General features: G+C 39.9%; 1 protein-coding gene across 7 annotated transcripts in view; it reads left to right on the forward strand.

Annotated features, from left to right (window-relative positions):
- Positions 1-20,657, forward strand: part of PHLDB2 (pleckstrin homology like domain family B member 2) — a 104,509-nt gene extending 83,852 nt beyond the window's left edge. For 4 of the 7 annotated variants that reach the window (XM_054045690.1, XM_054045682.1, XM_054045712.1 and 1 more), the window contains 7 exons: positions 2,772-2,807; positions 5,957-6,164; positions 9,951-10,041; positions 11,568-11,714; positions 13,066-13,285; positions 15,960-16,045; positions 17,974-20,657. In XM_054045690.1, coding sequence (XP_053901665.1) covers positions 2,772-2,807; positions 5,957-6,164; positions 9,951-10,041; positions 11,568-11,714; positions 13,066-13,285; positions 15,960-16,045; positions 17,974-18,114 — 929 coding nt within the window. In that variant the 3' untranslated portion in view covers positions 18,115-20,657. The remainder of the gene's footprint in view (positions 1-2,771; positions 2,808-5,956; positions 6,165-9,950; positions 10,042-11,567; positions 11,715-13,065; positions 13,286-15,959; positions 16,046-17,973) is intronic. The other 3 variants (XM_054045729.1, XM_054045703.1, XM_054045695.1) reach the window with 2 other exon arrangements.
- Positions 20,658-22,468: the final 1,811 nt, after the last annotated feature.

The following is a 22,468-nucleotide window of genomic DNA, read 5'->3' on the forward strand; positions in this document are numbered from 1 at the left end:
CAAACAGGCAGAGCGCGCAGAACACAAACTGTTCAGAGATGGTGCCAAATGCGGATGGGAGCACAGTGATTGATGGGATGTGAAGCAATGCATCATGGGGCACTGAGACAGGACCCAGGATGCCCCGCGCCCCACTCCGTCTTCCCGCAACTCTTAGCGACAGAAGAGAAAGAGGTGCTCTGTGGCATAGCTACCCAGAGTGCACTGCTCCGAATACAGCTGCAAGTGCCGCAAATGTGAACACGCTATTGCACAGGCAGCTGACAGTGTGAACACACAACAGCCGTTTCTCTTCAGCGCTCTCTGTGCAGCGCTGTAACTGCCGGTGCTGTAACTCTGTCAGTGTAGGCATACCCTAATACTATTTTAGCTAATAATTATCTGAGTTAAGAGCAGTTTGTCACATGTTAAATATCTTTGGCATAAACCATTAACTGAAAAATTGTTTCTTAGCTGTCATTCTTGATGGATTTCTCAAGGACTGTGGTGTAAGTACAATTCTGGCATATATAGAATTGATTTAAGAGCTACCACTAGATAAATGAGACATCCTGTTTAAACTAAGATGTCTACAAGTAAAGGTGATTTTAAAGTTCAGCCATCTAAAGAGGAGGAGAAAGTGGTTGTTCTGAGGAAAAATTGGGCTCAGGTGAATACTTGGGTCTGTGCAAATTCAGTGGGACTCCATGCATGTGTACAGTTTAGCCTGTGTACATTGGGTAGCATGACTAAAGAGCCATTAAAGTAGGAATGTGAGACTTGTCCAAGTAATTAAATCTAACCAATCTATGTAGTGGTCTCCTAAAGGAAGTAGTAGAAACTGCACCGCTCATGAGTTTAAAAAAAAACAAGAAAAGACAAAGCGCTGGAAAACATGCTGTGTAGAGAGCACTCATCACCAGCTGCCAAGATAATGAAGGTGGTCTTTTTCATCTCTAATTTCTACTGTGTCAGTTTGCCACTCAGAACGTTGTATATACAATTTATACGTAGTTTAAGCACTCTTGGGACATGACTAAGCAAGATCTTGGGACATGACTTATTCTACTTTAGAATAATGGGCACTAATTAAAAAAATGAAAAAACCTCTTTAATGGATACAATATGATTTTTTTTTATTCTTCTTCTTATCAAACTTAGGAAAATCCAAAAAAGGTATGAGAACACCCTTTTATCTGTCTGTGTGTGTATCCCTGAGGGGTTTTGCTGAAGTCACTGATTAAAGTGATACTGTCAAGTAGTTCAGGACCAAAATCTGTGTAAATTTTCAAGTTGTTGAAATGTAGTGCAGAGCCTTCTACAGATTCCCACTTTTTTTAAAAATAACTTTTCAAAAGAAACTCACAACTCTTATCACTGGTAGCTAAAAAGTTCTCATACCTTCAGAGCCGCTGCCTGTGCATTATCCTAATGTTTTTGCTCTGTGCCTCAGAACCAAACCAGGGGAGCACAAATAACAGAACTATGTTCACACAGCTGGGCTGATTGATGTTTGATGACAGGAAAGGAAAGCCAACAGTGCTATTTTGGCATATGCTCCATACAAAAATGGGTTCAGAAGCTGAGATGTTTGCATACATACAAACAAAAAATAGGAAAAGAGATATTTTTAACCTTCTAAGAAGATAAAGGAAACTAAGAGAGTTTTTTAAAAGATCAGTTATTAAAAATACTTGACAGTCTCTCTTTTGAAAGCAGCTTGAGTTAATAGCTGTGACCTCACACTTATTCAATGTTACTAGACTTGTGGCTCTATAACAACTGTTGGTCTTGGTGTTTAATGAGCTGGTTTTGTTCTTGCATATGCATTCTTTGACTTAACTATGCAGTTACTAAAATTATTTTGTTTTGTTCTTATTACTTTAAAAAAAATCCTTAATCTTGTTCTTTTGTTAAATAATTAAATACTAAGCTTGAGGTCCTTATTATTCCCTTGTCAGAGGCTATTTTATTCTCTTTGGTTATCATCCTGACTTCAATATTGGGAGGGTGGGAGGGAGAGAGAGATATACCTTGAGTATATCTGTTCACAAAAAGATTCTGGATGATAAGCAGTGAAGGGCTGTAATGGACATAGGTGGGTTGTATTTTGGTGCCATTGGAAAGCTGATGCTGAGCTATGTTAGGACTGGGACTAAAGCAAACTGCCTGTCTCCTAAGGCACAAAAAGAAAAGGGGAACATGGTATTATATTTTCTGCAGCTGAACACATGACCTACATACTGTACTTAGAAAGAGATATAGTTTGTCATTGAGTTATATTGGCATAAATTCAATTGAAGGAGCAATATTTTTTTAATTATTATAATAGTGCAATTTCTCTTCACAGGAAATGATACTCTGCTTATTTCAATGTGTGTTCATAGTTGTAAATTATCCTTTTTTCTGTATGGCATTTTAAAATAATTTTGTGAGTTTTCGTACCCTTCATGAATCTTACATTCTTTCTGTGTGTGAAGAGGGTGGAAGATAACCATCGGTGACAGAAAGTATTCTCACAAGAACAGTTTAAAATCCTTTCCTTTCACGATCATCAAGATTCAGATGTTTCACTGTATGTTTTATATTCAGGATATAAAAAAATAGGGTTCATTTTTTCCAGTGAAATATGGGAAATGTTTAATATTTAAAGTAAAATTAAGTATTTTTTAGTAATCTATATTAGTAAACTAGGACTCTCTAAAAATATACCCATTAGAATAATATTTCTCCTTTCAGTAATTTCTGTTTCCTTCTCTTTACATAATGAATAATTGAAAACCCTTTTAAAGGAGCAATTAATCATTCCAAAGGTACAAGTATTAAAGGTAATTTTATCAAATGTTGGAAATATCATCATTTGTCATAATAATTATTAAAAACAAACTACACAAACAAATCTGTAACATGTTATAGAAACTGCGTTACATGGTGTTTATTATTATCCATCAAAGCTGAAGTATGTGTGTGTGAATTTTTCTCCTCCACTAACTAGTTCAGTTGAACTTCCAATGAAATTTAATCTCTTCTTGAATGACCAGTACAATGTTATTGGCATCTTGGAAATCAGCTTTAATTGTATATAGGAAAACATTCAGTAGCTGACTGGAATGGGGAAATAATGTTGTCTTGGAGATGTGTGGATTGCATGCTTTCCTTAATAAAGTAATGCCATTTATGATTTGGTATGAGCTATGCACTATTCATATACATTTTTGAGAATACTGTAGCTTTTTTTGGATGAAGCTCCAGTGACAATAGTTTGCTCTCTAACATGGAATTCTGCTAACTGTCATGCCAGAGAAACAATCCTAGAACCAAACCAACTCACGTGCGGGTACAATACCAGAGGAAGAAGGCCTGTTACTAAAAATTACTGTGGAAAATATTCCCAATTCGTATTTCTCAAGTCATTAATGGTGACTAATAAAAAATGTATAAAATATGATGTGGCAAAATCCCCAGAAAAATTGTTATCTGGATTAATACATGTGAATCAGTAGATTGTTTCTTGATTCAGGAGAAATTTTTAGTATCTTCCAATTGGTGCTGTTCATCTCCTGGTCTAACGCATGTTCATATTTTATCACAGGTTTATGCACAATGTAGTCTGAAGTATTTAAGAATCAAAGTGCAAGCAGGTCTTTCATTGTTTCAAACAGAATGTGATCAGTGACCCAATGTGGACAATATAATACTTTAATACAAGCATTAAAAGGGATTTTATAGAATATCTTTATGCACCGAACCGGCAGCCTCCTTTACACCTCCTTCTTATGAATCAAAGGTTTATCTATGTGGTGCGACTACGTGCATTAGAATTCTAAAGCACACCAACATGCTGCACACTTAACTACTCTGTGAAGATCTTCCTGGTATGCATTAAAGTTCCCTAGTTTCTGTTAAATGTAGTAATGAAGTGTTATCTTAATGTGCAGTAGGGTACTTTTAGTTCATGCCAGCTGGGTCTCCATGGGCCAGTTAGTGTGCAACACATTGCTGCACTTTAGAATTCACACCCCTGTAGAGTGCATTGCCATATAATGTAGACAAGCCCCTAGATCGCATGAACATGATCTCTTGCACTCTGTATAAATACTGCAGCTTTATTTACAAAAGTTTTCAAAATTATTTGGTTAAAACTAAAACAGACTAAATGTCTGCGTCCAAGAAGGCAAATGCTTTAACTGAGTAATTCCAATCCACCCACGTGATTTACACAATCATGATCATGTAACCTGACTTTTTTTTTTTTTTTAAATAAGCATTACAAATGGTTTGCTTACATGGGGCAAGAACTAAGATTTTTATTTGCGTGCTTACCATCTGTACATGCTTGACGGATGCTCACAGGAAGCAGGAACTACTTGTGATTTTGTAGTGGTATTTAAAACAAAAAAAAAAACATTCACACAAAAAGAAGTATTTCATGAGGCTATTGGGTTACAAAAGTCTCTGTTTCAGTCTTGTAAGGGGAATCTCAAGTAGTACAAGTAAGTTTTAGGGAGATACCTTAGTAACGTGAATCAGGATTAGTTAAAGGATATGCTCTTTATTTTCAGCATATAAACTAAAGGCCTGATCTGCAGTTGCCATTAAGGCCAAAACAAAATTTGACTTTAGTGGGAGCTGCAGGTATTTGGCACACCTGAAAATCAGGGCATTTTAATTAGGTGGTGATTTAGATTCCTAACTTTAGCTACTCTGTGTCACAGTTTCCGGGTAACTGTGCTTATAGCCCCGAGGGTTGCCAACCCTCCACGATTGTCCTGAAGTCTCCAGGAATTAAAGATTAATCTTTAATTAAACATTATGTTGTGATGAAACCTCCAGGAATACATCCAACCGAAATTGGCAACCCTAAATCCACCCCACCTCAGCCCACCCCACCCAACCCCGTGGTTCACTCCAGGAATGCCAAGTCAGTTCTCAGGCCTCTATCTGTCACCAGTGTCTGGGTGGGGACCTATGTCTCACTCCCTTCTGACTGGCAGTTGTAAGGCTTCACAGCCCCTGTCATACCCGGTGATACCCCAGCAAGCCCATCTGCCTAATGGCCAGCACCAGTGGCTATGAACTGTATATTGCCAGCAGTTACAAGTTACTGCACAGCTCTTTCTATGCAAGCACATTTATTCCTATGATAAAAGCATTACAGAGACACCATAATAAAAACAATACACAGATCTACCCGCTTATTGAATGTACCAGAAATTGTCCATCAATCCTCTGGGGCCCTGGTAGGCCAAAGTCTTTCAAATCCTTCAGCAAGGGTTGGAGGTGTCCTCTGTCCCCTCCTGCCTATTTGCTGAATCAAAAGAAAGACACAAATCTGTTTAAACTCTACTTTTAATGCCACAAGCCCTTTCTTTGTTTGAATCTCTGGAAAACCCAGCTTGAATCAGTATATGCAAACCACCCTAGAGGCTGGTACCTCTCTGGAGCTGTTTACAGCCTCAGCAGCCCACCTTCTCACTCACCACTCTTTTTGGTTCTTGGAGGAGCTATGGTAACCGTCTTCCATGGAGTAGTACATATATAACTATTCATAAATTTAATACAATAGACCCCAAAGGTACTTTGTGGGGTTGCAATATCTGTCACACCTTAGTTTTAAGTTTTTGGCCTAGGTTTTGCACCTTTGTTTCCGTAATTCACATACAAAAAATAAATATTAAAAAAAAATTGTTTGAGAGTTGATGAAATTTAGCCAATAAACTAATCCCACAAGTGATAAAAGTGAATTCTTTGGTGTCAGTCACAAGCAAATCCAGTTTTCTTAAATCTTCTGTATGTTTATGATTATTCTATTAAATTCTTTAGAACACTACTACTTTGGTCACAGTGCAATTTTAGATTGAGATGGTGTTCAAAATGCTTCTGCAGCTATTTACAAACATTTAATTTTTAGTTCAGAGAATTTTAGCTCTAAAAATTAGGTAAGCTTACTTTTCTTTTCTTTGATTGCACTCTGTAGGGTATAATCATCAACACATATGTGAAGAACAAAGGCAGAAATCTCCTGAATTCTACAGCAGAACTGCATCTGAATCTAACGTGTATCTGAATAGTTTCCATTATCCTGATCATAGCTACAAGGACTATGCATTTGATACATTAAGCTTAGACAGTTCTGACAGTATGGAGACCAGCATATCTGCGTGCTCCCCTGATAATATTTCCAGGTAAATGTTAACTTCTCATATTTTTTTCTTAATGGAAACTGTTAGAACAAGTTGTAAACATTGAAGCTGTATATCCCTAGGGCAATGAAAACATATTACTTCTCTTTAAGGTGAGAAAGAGAAGATAGAAGCTTTTACTAACTGGATAAGAAAATCTGCAAGAATTGGACAGAAATATTATTTAGCATTTGGATACTGTTTTTCATCTTCAAATCAATTTAACTAATTCTCATCTCATCCTTGAGTTTTGCAGATGGGAAATTAAAGTATGGAGAGGTTAAGTAATTACTCATTTAAGATCACACAGAGAATCAGTGTCACAGCTGGGATTAAACCTATGGAGGAGATGACTTTCTGCATGTTTTAGTGGATTTGGCATAAAACTGCCTGTCTGATCACTGTAGACTTCTTATGTAGGATATTCATTGTCAAGTCCATGATCCAGCAACTAAGTTTACTCTCTGTCTGTATCTAAGATGTTACCTCATTAGGGGCTTGGACTGCTGAACTTTTTGGATCTCTTGCCAATAATGCTAGCAATATAGTCTCCCGTCTCCAAATCAGAATTTAAAAAGAGTTCTTGGTTCCCAACCATGGGCCCTGATCTCTAGGCTACGCTTCTCTTATTTTAGGATCTTATCAATTTTACCACTAAAGATAAAAGTAATGTCCTGTATTTATTTAAAAACAAAAATGCACAGAAGCTGGGGTCTGAAAAGAGTACGTTGACAACCCTTTCTTCTCTGACTATCCCATTGTCATGATAGCACTTTGATTTCTGCCAAATCCCCGTTTGGGTAGTTTGGGAAAGCATGGGAATCCTGTCAATGAAATAGAACATTGTCACAGAATTAGAACTTCTTCTGAACATGAGGAAAGCTTTTTGCTGCCATATTGTGTTTTCTCTAGCATCTGTTTCCTTGAGTATCAGCCCATTGTGCTTCTCTTTTATTGTGGCAGTGCTATGGGAGTTTTTACTAATGTTATGGAGCAGTTTGAGGAATAGTTCCCTTTTATCTGTATTGTATTGACCAACTTAAATGTAATGGAGAAGTTGGTGAGTTATTGGAAATAGATATTCAGGATCAATATTTGCTGCAGTCCTCTTGTTTTGTTTATAGCAACAAATTGTAATAGAGATGTAAAGGCCTAACAGAGGTTGTGTTTTCAATGCAGGAATTGTTGATCCAGTGACAACTGAGTTTTCATTATGTGTTGTTACACTAAGTGGCAAATACAATTTTAAACTTTTCTGTCTAATGTATATTGATGTAGGGAAGCAATGGCTGTTCACAGATGGGCCAGATTCTGATCTCCTTACTCAGGCTGAGCAGCGCCTCAATGATGCTGTTTGTACAGTACAGTACAATTCAGCTTAGTAATGGTATCTGAATCTGTCTCTTTGCTATGATTGACTTATTGCACTGTGATTCTCTTTAATAGAGGCATCATACACATAGGCTACCCCCAGACCAGCTTGCAAATAGAAGCTTAAAGCTGGAATTTTCAAAGATGCCTAACAGAGTTAGGTGCCTAGCACCTGTTGAATTTCACTGGGATTCAGGTTCTTTTGGGAATCTCAGCCTAATTTCTAACTGTTATTGATACACAAACACTCACACACAAATGCACGCAGTATTTTTATGGATCAAACGATTTCTCACTAGATAAAGTTAGTTTGGGTGGGTATTTCTTTATTTTTGTTGATTGTTCATAGATAACAGATGTCTTCCTCTTCTGAGACAGATTCCAGGACCATTAGGCATATTGAATTACAGCGGTCTCAGGGGGTATTTTAAAATGATTTCCAGCCATGTCCCAGCTCTAGGGGGAAATTCAACATTGCTGTTTACTAACTCACATACAACATAAAACATACAAAAGAAATAGTTTGGGGATAAGGAGAGAGGTTAATTGCTGGGAGTATCTGAAGTCCCACAGTGCTCAAAATACAACTGAAGTATAAATTTTGAAAGGTCATTTTTTACCCTATACAAATAAGAGATCCCAGGAACCATTAGTAACTTCAGTTTTCCTGATTGAAGTATCAGAGTATAGAGCCTTGAGCTTTACAACCTTATCTGAACCTGACAGGATCCAACTACATGTGTTGGGATTGGGTTGGGTCGGGTCGGACCTGAAAATAACCCGATCTGAACTCAGGCGGATCGGGTCATCTCTGATTACCTCCTCTTGCCCATGGGATTGGCATGGCGGTAGTTGCATGCCCCACTCCTGCTGACTGCCACCATCTCGCTGCACTCAGTATATGTTACGGAGTGAATGTGCTGGTGAGTTGCAGTGCCTCTCACTCGGCAGCATGCACAGCACAGCAAGACAGAAGCTGATGACGCACCAACCTCAAGGGTCAATGGTGGCTGAAGAAGGATCCCAGGCATGGGCCATGCGGAGTGGGTAGCCTCCATCAGGCCAAGCCCCAAGGTTTGGAGGGAAGTGTCAGGTTTGGGACAGGTCAGTTCTGAAAACAACCCGACACTCGGGTCATGTTCAAGTTGGCTGTGCTTGGCTCAGATTCAGGTCTGGGTTGGGCTTTAAAATAAGTTCTAAAAAATCCGCTAATAAGGCTCACATTTTTAAGGGTCTTCAAAACCAGCAGGGATGAACTAAGTTAATTGCCTTGGACAGGGAATCACTGTAAAACAGGGAGCTGATATAATCATGGTTACTCAGTCCAGTGTGCAACAGTGTACTCCCATAGTGAGTTTAAAGTGTAGTCCAAGCATTTATCTACTGCAGAGACTGAGCAAGGAAACCTTTACAGTGCAAGAAGGATAGTTATGTTGTATTGTGCTGCACCAGAGTCTAGCACCATTTTGTTGTTGGTGCAGCGGTCAGGTGTCCCCACTTTTTGCCAAGGTCTATGTGTCACAATAAGAAATCCTTCCGCTGCACCTAAATCACTTTTGTAGGGTCCCCAAAAGGAGTGATGGGTGGAATAGTCATCCTCTTACTATTTTGTTCACCATGTAGGCCTAATTTCCAAAGCACCAATTTTGGTGTATTCATTTCCGGTACCCTACTCCTTCTCTTACCACCCCACGACTGTGTTATCAGTAGACCCTCTCTGCTAAAATTAATTCAGCCTTTTTGTCTCTTCTTTACATTCTTTCTTAAATAATTTTATATAACTGGGCATTGTGGAAATTCATGAACCTTTACCCACTTTCCTCCAGCTAGGCATACAATTAAACTAGACCTGCTAGGACTCAATGATTACAATAGAGCCTTCAGTCTTTCTCTCCTATCTTCAGTACTGAGATGTGAGCCTTTCCGAATATGGGATTGTGTGTCCTGTCATTCAGTGCATTTTACTAATATTCCCTACTACCTGCTCTTTATTTTAATTTGGTAATTTCTGATGACAAGTTAAGTGATACAGAAGATAGACACTCAGTTCATGGCCAGAGGGACTTCAGTTTTACAATTAGATGGTTACTGGTGTCAGTGCAGGGGATCAGTAAATGAGTGCTATGTTTTGGGCTAAGTGGCCTCTTTAGACCCACCTGTTATAGGGATGGCAAACCACAGTGAACCCACAAACTCTACAGACTCTCAGGTCTGCATTTTTGGACAATTCTGGATGAGAGACTATATTTATTGAGAGTATATTATACTTAATACACTATTTGTACTTGGCGCTAGCTGTACTAAATTGGACCTGAATTTTTATCAACTCTATTATTAAATTATCCAGAGTTAGTTTGTAAAATATGGCTTCAGTCTTCAACTATTCTCGTAAGTAATTTTTTTTTTTTTTGTATACAGTGCCAGCACTTCAAATGTTGCCAGAATAGAAGAGATGGAGAGACTTCTGAAACAAGCTCATGCTGAAAAGACACGACTGCTTGAATTCAGGGTAATCTAAAGATTTCTTTGACAGAGGTTAATAGATACTTTGTTAAGACAATACAAATTTCATTTGGCCATTTTCTTAAATTGCAATTGCCGAACACAGCCCTGAAGTACTCGTTTTCCACTTCTCCCAACTTTGTCCCACTGGAATCCTGCCATTCCTGATACTCTGTGGCTGAGATGGACAGAAATCCTTTCAGAGCTAATCAACATTGCTCCTTCATCTGCTAAAGGGATGGCTTATGAGTAGTACTTGCTTACCACCCCCATCTTTATGGGACTGCTTAAAGTCAACTAGTCCAGGAGGCAAGAGTCCAGCCCCTGTAACTGAACCGAAGTCTCTCAAATGGCACGGCACTAGTCTACTAGTATGTATAGACCAGTCCCTATTGCTGGACTTCAGGTAATGATTTTAGATGGTTTAAAATAAATCAGCCCTATTTTCAAATTTTAAAGTGACTCATGAGTGAAGAACAGGTAACTTGAAAACAAAACCTGCTTTAGCTATGAAACAAAATAATACTGCACTTTAGAATTGACATTGCTGAATGTTAGTTATATTTGCTTGTATTTAAATAAGACACAAAAGATTTACAGTCCTATTTCAGTCTCCTAATGTTAACAAATACACTTAAATCCCAGTCAGCAAAATGTTTGATAAGAAGTAGCATTTCATTTCATATTACAGTGGTGAGGTTGTTCTGCATTCAGGCATATATTTTGACCCTCTTACAAGAAAATATTAATGCTTTAACAATGAGTTTCCCTCAGAATCAGTCAAATTAACAGACTAGACAGCACAGAAGGTCAATCCCTGATAAAGCTAGGATTGGCTATACCGAGCTCAAGTAGACCCTGTCCAAGTTGGGGGATGACTGTTTACACCTCAATTTGTAGGGGGGAATGACGAGATTATATTGTGTAGATGCAGCTTTAATGTAACTCAGTACTTTTGTATAAAGATATATTGTCTTCTAGCTTTCTGTTTAATATGGCCCTGCTCACTCTGGGATCGGAACCTGCTAGTGGTGTTTAAACACCATTACTGCTACCACAGTCTTAGTGCACTTACCATGACATAACGTGGACATGGATTGTATTTATTTTATTGAAAGAACTGTTTTGTAGCCAACTGGTGTGGTAGACTACTATGTTTTCTGTTCTCCATTGCTCCAGGTAATAGACAGTGGTCCCTCTTATAAACTTCACTGATGCCTTAGATCATACTCTGTATAATGAACCAATGATACTTTACTATTTGCAGCATTCTAGGTCTTCTGATGTGATATGGTTCCCAGACAAAGTCCCCCAAACCTATCCAGGTTTATTAGAGAAACCATGCTTGTGACAACCTTGTTCAAATGTGATTCTGATCCCTGTTCCCAATCCACCTTGCATATGTTCTTGGCTCCCTGAGAGGTATAAAGGGGCTTGTAGGAGCTCTGGGTGGGATCAAGTTACTTTTAATGTTTATCAGGTGTAGTTTTACATAGCCTATAGCTGAAACTCTGTGTGCACTGTGGTATATAGGAACGGGAAATGGAAGCCAAAAAACGAGCCCTGGAAGAAGAAAAGCGTCGCAGAGAGCAACTAGAAAAAAGATTACAAGAAGAAACTAGCCAGCGGCAAAAATTAATTGAAAAGGAAGTCAAGATACGTGAGAAACAAAGAGCACAGGTGTGTTGACAATCTACCATGTACACACTGAAACAGCTATATAGCAACTTCTCACGATGATGAAGGGAAGGAGTTTCTGTAGATGGCTGGTTGCTTGAGTGCCTGTTGAATTGATTATTTTAATACTTCTAAGATTTTTGTCAATGGTCTGTTAGGGGCCTTGGATAGGTGTCTTTTTAGTAACCTAAATATTTATTGATTTAGATTTAAATATCTCTTCCCATTTATATTGGCATTGTGAATGTACTGTATTAATCCTATAAAGTTTGTCACTGAATCCACTCATGGCAGAACTGTGCAGTCTGTGTCACAACTATGCTGAATAATGGACATTTCTGAGAGCAGTAACTTTGTGAAAGTACACGATGACTTTTATATGTGGGACATTTTGGATTGTGAGTTGTCCTCTTCCGAATATTTTGTTGAAAAGAAGATTTTATTTCCCCCCATTCCCTCCTATACACAACCTCTTCAAACCAACTGAGTGATAAATATTTATTTTGCCAACATTATATGAAAGAAACAATAGTTCATATTTGGTGAATGGATCCCAAAGCAGAGACACCCTGGAATTGGATTGACATGATGATATAACTCATTTTTCATGAGCACTATATATATATTTTTTTTTTTCAATTACGAGTTGTTCTTTTGGGTACCCAGAAAGACCCAATTTCAGGATTCTGGGTTTTTCTTTTCAATGCTTCCTGACATTTAAACACCAAAAACAGTGGAAGGAGCAGCATGTTCTGCAGAAACCAAAGCTACCTGAAGCTTGTTCAGTATAGTGATGTACAATTTCAGAGGGTGCCAAATATACACAATACAAAAGGCCACCACTGTATGTCGAAGGCTGCAGTGATACTAAGTGTCTCAAAGCACTTGAAAACCATTAACGAGTTAGTTATATACCACTCCATTGCATAGATAGAGAAACTGAGGCATAGAGCAGTTAAGTGACTTGTCCAAGGTCACACAACCAGAGTTCTTCTTTTCCCAAAGCTACCACAGATATTTTGATCTGTGCTTTAACCCCTCCCCGCTCCCCCCCCCAAAAAAAAACTCTTCTGTGATTTGAAATCTGTTATTTAATGGATGATTTTAAGAAACCTATGTTCTCTGCTGAAAATCCTTTTTTTTTTTTAAATGCCAGTATTCAACAGTTGACATAGGTACATATTGCAAAAATTTGTCTGTTCTCTTAAGAAAATCCAAGGCTGCAACTCACAAATTTAATATTTGCTACCTTCATAGTTTGAACATGGGTGCTACTTGTACTTTTTATCTGCTTACCACATATAGAAAGAAAAAAGATGAAAGATTTATGGAGTATTTTTTTGCTCTGTGTTAGGCCCGCCCCTTGACTCGCTACTTGCCGATCAGAAAGGAAGACTTCGACCTACGAGGTCACATCGAAACAGCTGGTCACAACATAGAGACCTGTTACCACATCTCACTCACGGAGAAGACCTGTCGAGGCTTTCTGATTAAAATGGGAGGGAAAATTAAAACATGGAAAAAACGGTGGTTTGTTTTTGATAGAAGCAAGAGAACATTTTCTTATTATGCAGGTAGGTTGTGTTTCTTCAGCCAGGATTGAGTCCTTCTGGGGCAGTACCATTCTTATGTGCACCCATCCCAACATTTGTCACATAGGCCCTATTGTTACATTAAGTGTCATTTACACAATTTTTATGGGTCTTCAAAACCAGCAGGGACAAACAAAGTTAATTGCTTTGGATAGGGAATCATTGTAGAACAAGGAGCTGATATGATCATGGTTACTCAGTCCAATGTGCAACAGTGATTGTTGGTGTTGTGGAGGCTTTTTCAAGTCCTCAGTCAGAAAGGGGCTCCATTATGCTGGGTGTTTTATATACATGTACACACATATACCACCCACTCAGACTCACACTATCTCTCTTTCTTTTCTCCTGTTCTGAAGAGTTTGCAATCTGAGATGAGACACAAATGAGTGTAACAGACAAAGGGAGGGAAGAGGGCAGAGGAGGGTAACAACAATAAGATCATCAGGTTCCTACTGTACAGCTGGTTTTATGTTATTTAATTATTAAATAAAATCAATTATAATTGACTTTGGTATAGCCTAGTCCTCACTGCTGGCCTGATTTCTGGTAGGCTTCACAGAAGAACTTGATTCGTGTTAACTTATTTTAAAAAAAAATCAGACTAATTACTTGCCTTTATAACGCACTTTCTTTAACTTAACATCTCAACATATTTTAACATTGTTCCTTGTGGTCTGGAGATGATGAAGATCATCATCATAATTTAATGATAAATGCGAACTAGATTCTTGGTTTTAATTGTCATACTCCTAAAGGCAGTTAAAACACAGACCAATCAAACTTCTGTCATTTCTAGACTAAGGAAATCCAATAAATAAATTTCAGAAACAGCTACATCTAGATTAATACCATCTTTGAAGATAAAATCATAGGCTTTAAATTGCTTTATTACATAGACTAGTTTTAAATAAAAATACTGGAAATATACAAACGGATGCAAATACAAAAAATCTGCAGTGCTACTGTACATTTTTGTAGCTTATTGTTTGAATGTGAAAGTTGGGATGGACCCAGAAATATATTTTGTAGTGCTTTAACTTCCATTGGTAAAAGAAATCAGGCTTACTCTAGGTGATATGTGTTCCTTTGCTTGGTAACAGTTTTCTGCTGTAAAAACTGAACAGTTCCATTTCCTCACATGGCATTACATTAGCAGCAGGCAGAATGGAGCTGAATATTGGTGGTAGAGGAATATAATACAAATTACCCATTTTATGTTTTTGAAAAATTGATACTTATAGTCACTAAATGTCCATAATATTTCAGAATAGTTTGCAATATTAGTTATGGTAAAACTTAAACAGAAACATTCACTTTTACTGTTCTGAACATCTGGTTTATTTATTAGCAAGGCATTTAACAAATAGTGTAGTGCTCCCATCTGGTACTGATTTTTAAAAGATAGTTACTTTAATAGTTACCAGTTTCAGTTTCGAGTTCAGCACAGCTGCTCTAATGTAGTGTCAATTATCAAAGAAAACATTTCATAATGTCTCGAGGACTCAAGCCAACAAACAAAATTAAATGAAAACCTCATACCAGCTGAGTACAAATGCAGCTGTTGGTATGCATTAGAAACTGTCAATGTGACTTTAACAATACAGCAAATTTCCAAGATAAGTATTGATGCTATAAATGTAGAGCCCATGGCCTGTAACTGAACATACAGGTATAGTGTCCTTAGGATTGCAGGTGTACTGAGCAGAAAGAGAATTGACCCCCGAAGCCTATAATATAGCAAAAAGACTAAAATGTAGTTAGTTCTTGACCTGAAAATTATATAGAACTTTCTTGGTACAAAGACTAAGCATTGTCTAAGCACTGAACATTACATCATCAGATTAACATTTTGTCATGAATATTTCTTCCAAAACTGTAAGAATGGTTACTCACGTCTAAAGTGAAATGCACATATAGGGCCAGACTTTGGAGGGGCAGGGGAAATGAAAGCAGCCTACCCTCTTTGCAAGTAGAAACTGCAGGCACAGGTAACGGAACTTAGATGGTGAACATGGCTGCATAAATGACAAGAATCAATCCCAAACAAGAGGCCAGTTGGAGGCTGTGCAGAAAATCCAGTCCGTAATCTTTTTCTCTTTAATGTCTCCTAATTAAAGCCGTCCCTGATTCAACTTCTCCTTGGTCTCTTAATACCATCATTGCTACAGTAGTGTTATAAATTTGTAAAGGACCCGCTTGCACCATTGTTGAGTAACAAGTAAAATTTTAGTTTGAAGCTTCTGAGAGTTTACCGTAAACAGGAAAACTATTTTTTTTTTAAATAGAAAAAGTCCTCACGCAATGTTGTTTTGAAGTAAAACTAAGTATTAAATTGTCTGCTAGATTTGGTCTTCAGAGCAGCTTTGGGGGGAAAACGTCACTGCTAGCGTGCCAGTTCGTTGTAATGTTTTAGCAACAATGATCTAATAAAAAAAATTTAGGTGAACACTGTATTTAACTTTGCGTGCAATTTTACCTACTGTAAATATGCTACCCAATTGAAAAGGCAGGCTGAAGATTCCATGGGGTATTTTGCAAACGAAAGTGCTAGCGTGCAGTCTTTGATTAATACAGGAGTGAACATGCAAATTCAATTAACCCTTCAACGCTTATGTTTGTTTCAATTTTCAAAGCCCAGTTTCTCTCTCATTTGCAGACAAGCATGAAACTAAATTAAAAGGAGTAATATATTTCCAAGCCATTGAAGAAGTCTATTATGATCATCTAAAGAATGCATATAAGGTAAACATTATCATTTTTGTTATTTTTATTAATTATTCTATAATAGCACCCAAAATGTGGTAGATGTTGTACAGACATAGGAAGATAAAATTCTTGTCTCAAAGAGCTAAAAAGAAAACAAACCCCAAGTCCCTTACACACACACAAGGCATGGAAACCCATAGAATGTGTAGATAAAGTGGCCAGGGCAATGACTGGCATACCTAATTTTGTATGCAGTCTTGTAGCCGTGTCAGTCCCACGATATAAGAGAGACCAGGTGGCTTAGATATTATCTTTCATTGGGCCAACTTCTGTTGGTGAGAGAGACAAGCTTTTCAGCTTACACAGAGCTCTTCTTCAGGTCTGGAAAACGTACTTGACGTTTCAGCTAAATACAAGGTGGAACAGATGTGTTAAATATTTATGGTAAACAATCTGTTCCACTTTGTATTTAGCTCTGACACTGTTGAGTAAATTTCCCAGACCTGAAGAAGAGCTCTGTTTAAGCTTGAAAGCTTGTCTTCAACACCAACAGAAGTGGGTCCAATAACAGATTTTAGCTTACCCACCTTTTGTCTCTCATACATAATTTTGTTAGTTCAATGTATAAAACAAGATATTGAGACACAGAAGAGATGTACTCCACCTGGCAAGTGATGTGGTCTCAAAATGGGCCAGGGGTGACAGGTACTCCTGAGTTCTAATTCCTGCTGTGCCACTGTCAATCCCTTTGTGGCTTTGGGCAAAAATAAGTCCCTCAGCTTACCTTTCCCTCACTATAAAATGAGGATAATAATGCACTTTAATCAAAGGATTGATAGTGTTTATTACTTTACACGAAAGAGAAAAATGGTTCTTCCATTCTGAGTATTGGGGCAGCATTCTGCTGTCTCCGCTCAAAAAGTCCCAGTCTGATGAGAGACTTTTTAGATTTTCCAATCATCTGCAAAGGTACCAAGTAGTCGGATCTCATCCTTGATATAAATGTTTAAAAATCAACAGAGGTTGAAAACAAGGAATTAGACCAATTAGATTTGTCCTCTTTTACATTAATGGAGTTTTCATTATATAAAGAGAACAGTACTTAGATACAGAGCCTACTCCCAGACTTAAAGAACATTTAAAGATTTACTTCTGTGCACAAGGGAAATGTAACTTCTGCAGTAAATCCCTATCCTATACCACCACCCGTATCTGGAAAAGAGAGAAATGATGGTAGAGTATCTGGCAGCATTAGGGTTTAGGGAGGACTCGGCAGGCGAGAGATGACCACATAGAGCCTTTCGTATCTGCCACCACTCCCAGATGCTGAAAATGCATCTGATGGCACATACACAGAGGTTTTTCCTGAATATGGTGTTTTAGGGGTGAAATATTGGCTCCAGTGAAGTCAATGAGTATTATGCCACTGACTTCAATGGACCAGGATTTCATCCTAGGTTACTAGAGCTGCAGCTACAGGTGGCCTAAATCAGGGGATGTAGTTGTGTTTCTAGCCCAAGATGGGAGTTGATTTGATTTTGAAGCCCTGTGAGGAGTACCCCTGACTATCATCTGCACTTTGGAAGGACTGTGAGCTGTTTCAACCCATCCTCAAGAAGTGGACTTTAAGAATTAAAATCACTTTTGATCACTTGCTGCAGCAGGTGCACAGGGGAAATTGTGGTTTAGAGATGAAGCAACATTTGGTCTCACATATTGCAGCTCAGTTTAGGAGTAAGTCATACAGTGTATCTGCATTAGGCCTGAATACTCTCAACACCTGTTTCCTGCTATAGGTAGCAGAATGGGGTTGAGCAAATCCTGAGTTACTCAGGATGAGATGTGAAGTAGCCATTGCTCAACTGGCTTTTTCCTTGACAGTCTCCCAATACAGGATTTTACTCACTGTCAATAAACTGCTCTCATGTCATACAACTGATTTTGCTGCTTCTTTTTTATTTTAGAGTCCTAACCCATTACTCACTTTCAGTGTTAAGACTCATGACCGAATATATTACATGGTTGCTCCAACGCCAGAAGCCATGCGGATATGGATGGATGTTATAGTTACAGGAGCAGAAGGCTACACCCACTTCATGTTATAATAAAATGGTGCAAGAGTTCATTCACAAGGCATATTGCAATAACCCTATACATGAATTTAGCCATATGCAAGTGAATTTGAAAAGCCATATACAATATTGATAACTGTCACAAGTATTCTCCCTATGATGTGCACACAAACTCTCAAAATCAAAAGATTTTATACACATGAGTGAAAGTAAGATTATTTGCTTCTTTTAGTTGATCATTATAATAGCAAAAGAACTAAAGCTACTGAAAGTGTCATAGTGTTCTATCATGAGTAATCAAGTCAACTTAAGTATGGTATATTGATTCAATAGTAATTTCTTACAAATTCTATATAGAAGATGTCTTCATAAATACAAACTAAACAGTTTACAGAATTGTTTGTGTGTGCTCATTGGTATGCAAACATTTTAGTAACGGAACAGAACAGTATAATAGCATATATTTTTAATATGCAGTATTTGACATTTATAGGTAACTAGATGGCTTTTTAAAATTTGTACTTATATGTATTTTATAAAAAAATATATATATATGAAAAAACCCAAACACACCAGCCTACAATACATGTAGTTCTTGTCTTAGTATTTTAAAATACTACAGAGCCAAAGATTTACATGATTCCTGTATAAGAATGAACTCAAATTGTGAGCTGCGCTTTAGCTTTGTGTAATGGAACAATGCCAAAATTCTTCCTAAATTTTAATATAATTCAATTGTTACAGTATTCTGTACATTTAAATTACCAGTTGCATAAACTGTATGTGTCAAGTCATTTACATAAAGCACAACAAAGAAGCAATAGCTTCACAAAGATGGTCTCTCTCACAAGGTAAAACTGAATGGAGACAAGAGTATCTAACTTAACTTTGCCATAAGTTTTCTGCAATCTATCTGCAGGAGGCATTGAACTGATTCTCTGGCTGGTTCCTGTAGCAATTTCTGTTGTATGGAGTTCAGTCTTGCCATAGATATGATTCTAGTCTAAAGCTAACGTGCTGAAATCAATGGGTAAAATCTTTGCCCAATTGAAGTCTGCATGAAAACTCCCATTGACCTCAGCCAGTGAGACTGTTCAAAGTATACACTGGCCTAGAATTTCACCGTATGATAGGGTAGAGCACAAAGAAAGGCAAGTTGTGAGAACGCATACTAAAACAGTATTATAAATAAAAACTTTTAAGTAGCAAACATGGCAAAGACCTATTTTTTCATGTATGCTCCTTGTAAATGTTCTCCCTTTTAAAAACTGCTTTCTAGCCCTTGACGATTATATAAAAATAAATTATTATTGAATAAAACCTGGACTTCAGGCAAATCTTCAAATAGTTCCTTATTTTAGTATTCTGGAGTTGTAAGAGCCATATTGTTCATTTAATTAAAGAAATCACACTAAAAGCAAAGAAGAAAGTGGCTTTTGATTAAACCTGGGGTGGCCAACCTGTGGCTCCTGAGAAGTTAACAAGCGGCTCCTTGTATAGGCACCAACTCCATGGCTGGAGCTACAGGTGGCGGGGGGATGCTCACTGCTCAACCCCTGGCTCTTCCACAGGCCCTGCCCCCACTCCACCCCTTCCCACACCCTTCCCTCAGCCTGCTGTGCCCTCACTCCTCCCCCTCCCTCCCAGAGCCTCCTGCATGCCACAAAACAGCTGATCGGGAGGTGTGGAGAGGGAGGTGGAGGTGCTGATCAGTGGGGCTGCCGGTGGGTGGGAGGAGCTGATGCGGGGCTGCTGACGTATTACTGTGGCTCTTTGGCAATGTACACTGGTAAATTCTGGCTCCTTCTCAGGCTCAGGTTGGCCACCCCTGGATTAAACAAATTAAAATCTGAAAGCAGAAGAAATTATGCTTGCAGAAAGTTTTGCACTTTTAAAATCCTATATCTGGCATGAATGGGTATGAAATTTTTTGTGATATGCACAGATCACACATGGTTGCTCTAGAATTATTTTATTGGTTTTGATGTGTGCCAGATTTGACATGATGAATCGGGAAAGATGGAACTGTTATCACCAGGAATAATTTTTATCTTCAATTTCTGTGCAGATTACAGCTACAAGAAACTTGTAATCTAATGATTTTAAAACATAAAAACAATACCAGAAAATAGTTGCTTTGAGTTATATAATTACCAGTATATTTTTTTTCTGTGATTGTACCTTGATTTTACTTTAATGTATGGTTATACAAGTTTTCTAATAATGATTTTTGTATCCTGCATGATGCGATTAAGACTTCTAAATAAATGTTTTTAAAAATATGCTTGTTATTTTTAAATATTGGCCTGATTTCTCATTATGAAACAGACTTGCTTTTCTTATCACTATCATCATTTCCATTGCATATAATTAATATTGTTGACAAATGCAAAAAGTAGTTGAAATCTGATGATCCAATCATTTTTTCCATAAAAGAACTGTGGAAAATACTAAGTATAGGTGTATGTTGTACCTAAAACTATCTTTTGAAGAGTACTACCTGCCTACATTGCATGTGCATATCTTTCATTAACCTTCCTTCTTTTTGTAATAAACCTTAGTTTGAGAGTTGTGAATTGCCAGCCCTTAATTTTTATTTATCCACAGAACGGGAACAGCAAAAGTTCAAGTTTTTTCCCATGCTTGAAGGCAGAAGATGTTAGTTCAGTCTCTATGGCCTATGTAATCCTTGATTCATCTGCTGAGACTCCCAATAAGGTTGCAAATATAGAGTGGTGGGTTTTGTGCTGTGGACGCCTAAAAGCTGGACTAAAACTACCAACTTTATTTTATATAACCCTGAAAAGGGACCCTGGCATCTCATTAAAAATTCGGTTGGCCGCCCACAGCTGGGCAGGCAGGCTCCATCTCCGGCAGCTCCGCAAGCTCCCGGGAAGTGGTGGCAGTCCCTCCAAACCCCAGGCGGAGGGGCTGCTCAAGGTAGGGTGACCAGACAGCAAGTGTGAAAAATTGGGACGGGGGTGGGGGATAATAGGAGCCAATATAAGAAAAAGACCCAAAAAACAGGACTGTCCCTATAAAATCGGGACATCTGGTCACCTTAGCCCAAAGGGCTCTGCGCACTGCCCAAGCCCTGAGCGCTGACTCCACAGCTCCCATTGGCTGGCTGTGGAGTAGCACTCAGAGTGGCGCTTGCAGGCAGGGGCAGCGCACGGAGCCCCTCGGGCAGCCCCTTTACCTAGGAGCTGGAGGGACATGCCGCTGCTTCCTGGGAGCCATGACCGCATGGACTTCCTCTGTCCCCGGCCTCTAGGGTTACCATATTTTAAAAAAAACAAAAAGAGGACACTCCACGGGGCCCTGGCCCTACCCGCAACTCCACCCATTCCCCAAAGTCCCCGCCCCAACTCTGCCCTCTGCTCCTCTCCCTCCCCTGCTTCCCACGAATCAAATGTTCAGGGGAAGCCTGAAACAGTCCCCCAAGCCGAGCGTCTATGGCCTGGCTCCGGCCCAGGCCAAGTGGTACCGGCCGACGGCCGAGCACCGCCAGCCCCAGCGGCTCCGGCTCCAGCCCGGATCCAAGCCCCACGACCCCTCCCTATTTTCCCAGACATGTCCAGCTTTTTGGAATTTCCTCGCAGACGGGGATTTGAGGACCAAAAATCCGGACGTGTCTGGGAAAATCCGGACGTATGATAACCCTACCGGCCTCCCGAAGGCAGTACTGCCTGCACCCCATACCCTCTCTCATGCTTCAACCCCCTGCCCCAGCCCTGACCCCCCTCCTGCCCTGCGATCCCCTCGGCCCCAGCCCTGAGCCTCCTCCTGAAACCCCAAACCCCCCATCCCAGAACCCGCACCTCCAGCTGGAGCCCTCACCCCAACCCCCTGTCCTAGGGTTACCATATTTAGTGCCTCCAAAAGGAGGACACTTTAAAGGGACCCCGCCCCCGCTCCAACCCCGCCCCCTCCCCAAAGTCTCCGCCCCCTCCCCTGCTTCCCGCGAACATTTGAGTCGCGGGAAGCCTGAAGCAGGTAAGGGAGGGTGTGTGTGTGGGGGGGAGGAGGCGCGGCCCACCCCCGGCACCGCAGGTCCCCAGCCCGTCCCCCAAGGCCCGGCCCGGCACCGCCGGCCGAGCCCCCGACCCGGCACCCGAGTCCCCGGCCGGGCCCGGCACCGGGCCCCCCCGAGCACCGCCGGCCGAGCCCCCGGCCCGGCACCCGGCCCCCCCGAGCACCGCCGGCCGAGCCCCCGGCCCAGCACCCGGCACCCGAGCCGCTGGCCGAGCCCCCCGGCCCGGCCCCGGGCCCCCACGAGCACCGCCGGCCGAGCCCCCGGCCCGGCCCGGCACCCGAGCCCCCGGCCCCCCCGAGCACCGCCGGCCAAGCCCCCAGCCCAGCACCCGGCCCGGCACCCGAGCCGCCG

This window comes from Malaclemys terrapin, chromosome 1, assembly GCF_027887155.1.
Source record: "Malaclemys terrapin pileata isolate rMalTer1 chromosome 1, rMalTer1.hap1, whole genome shotgun sequence".
NCBI classification, from domain to species: domain Eukaryota; kingdom Metazoa; phylum Chordata; order Testudines; family Emydidae; genus Malaclemys; species Malaclemys terrapin.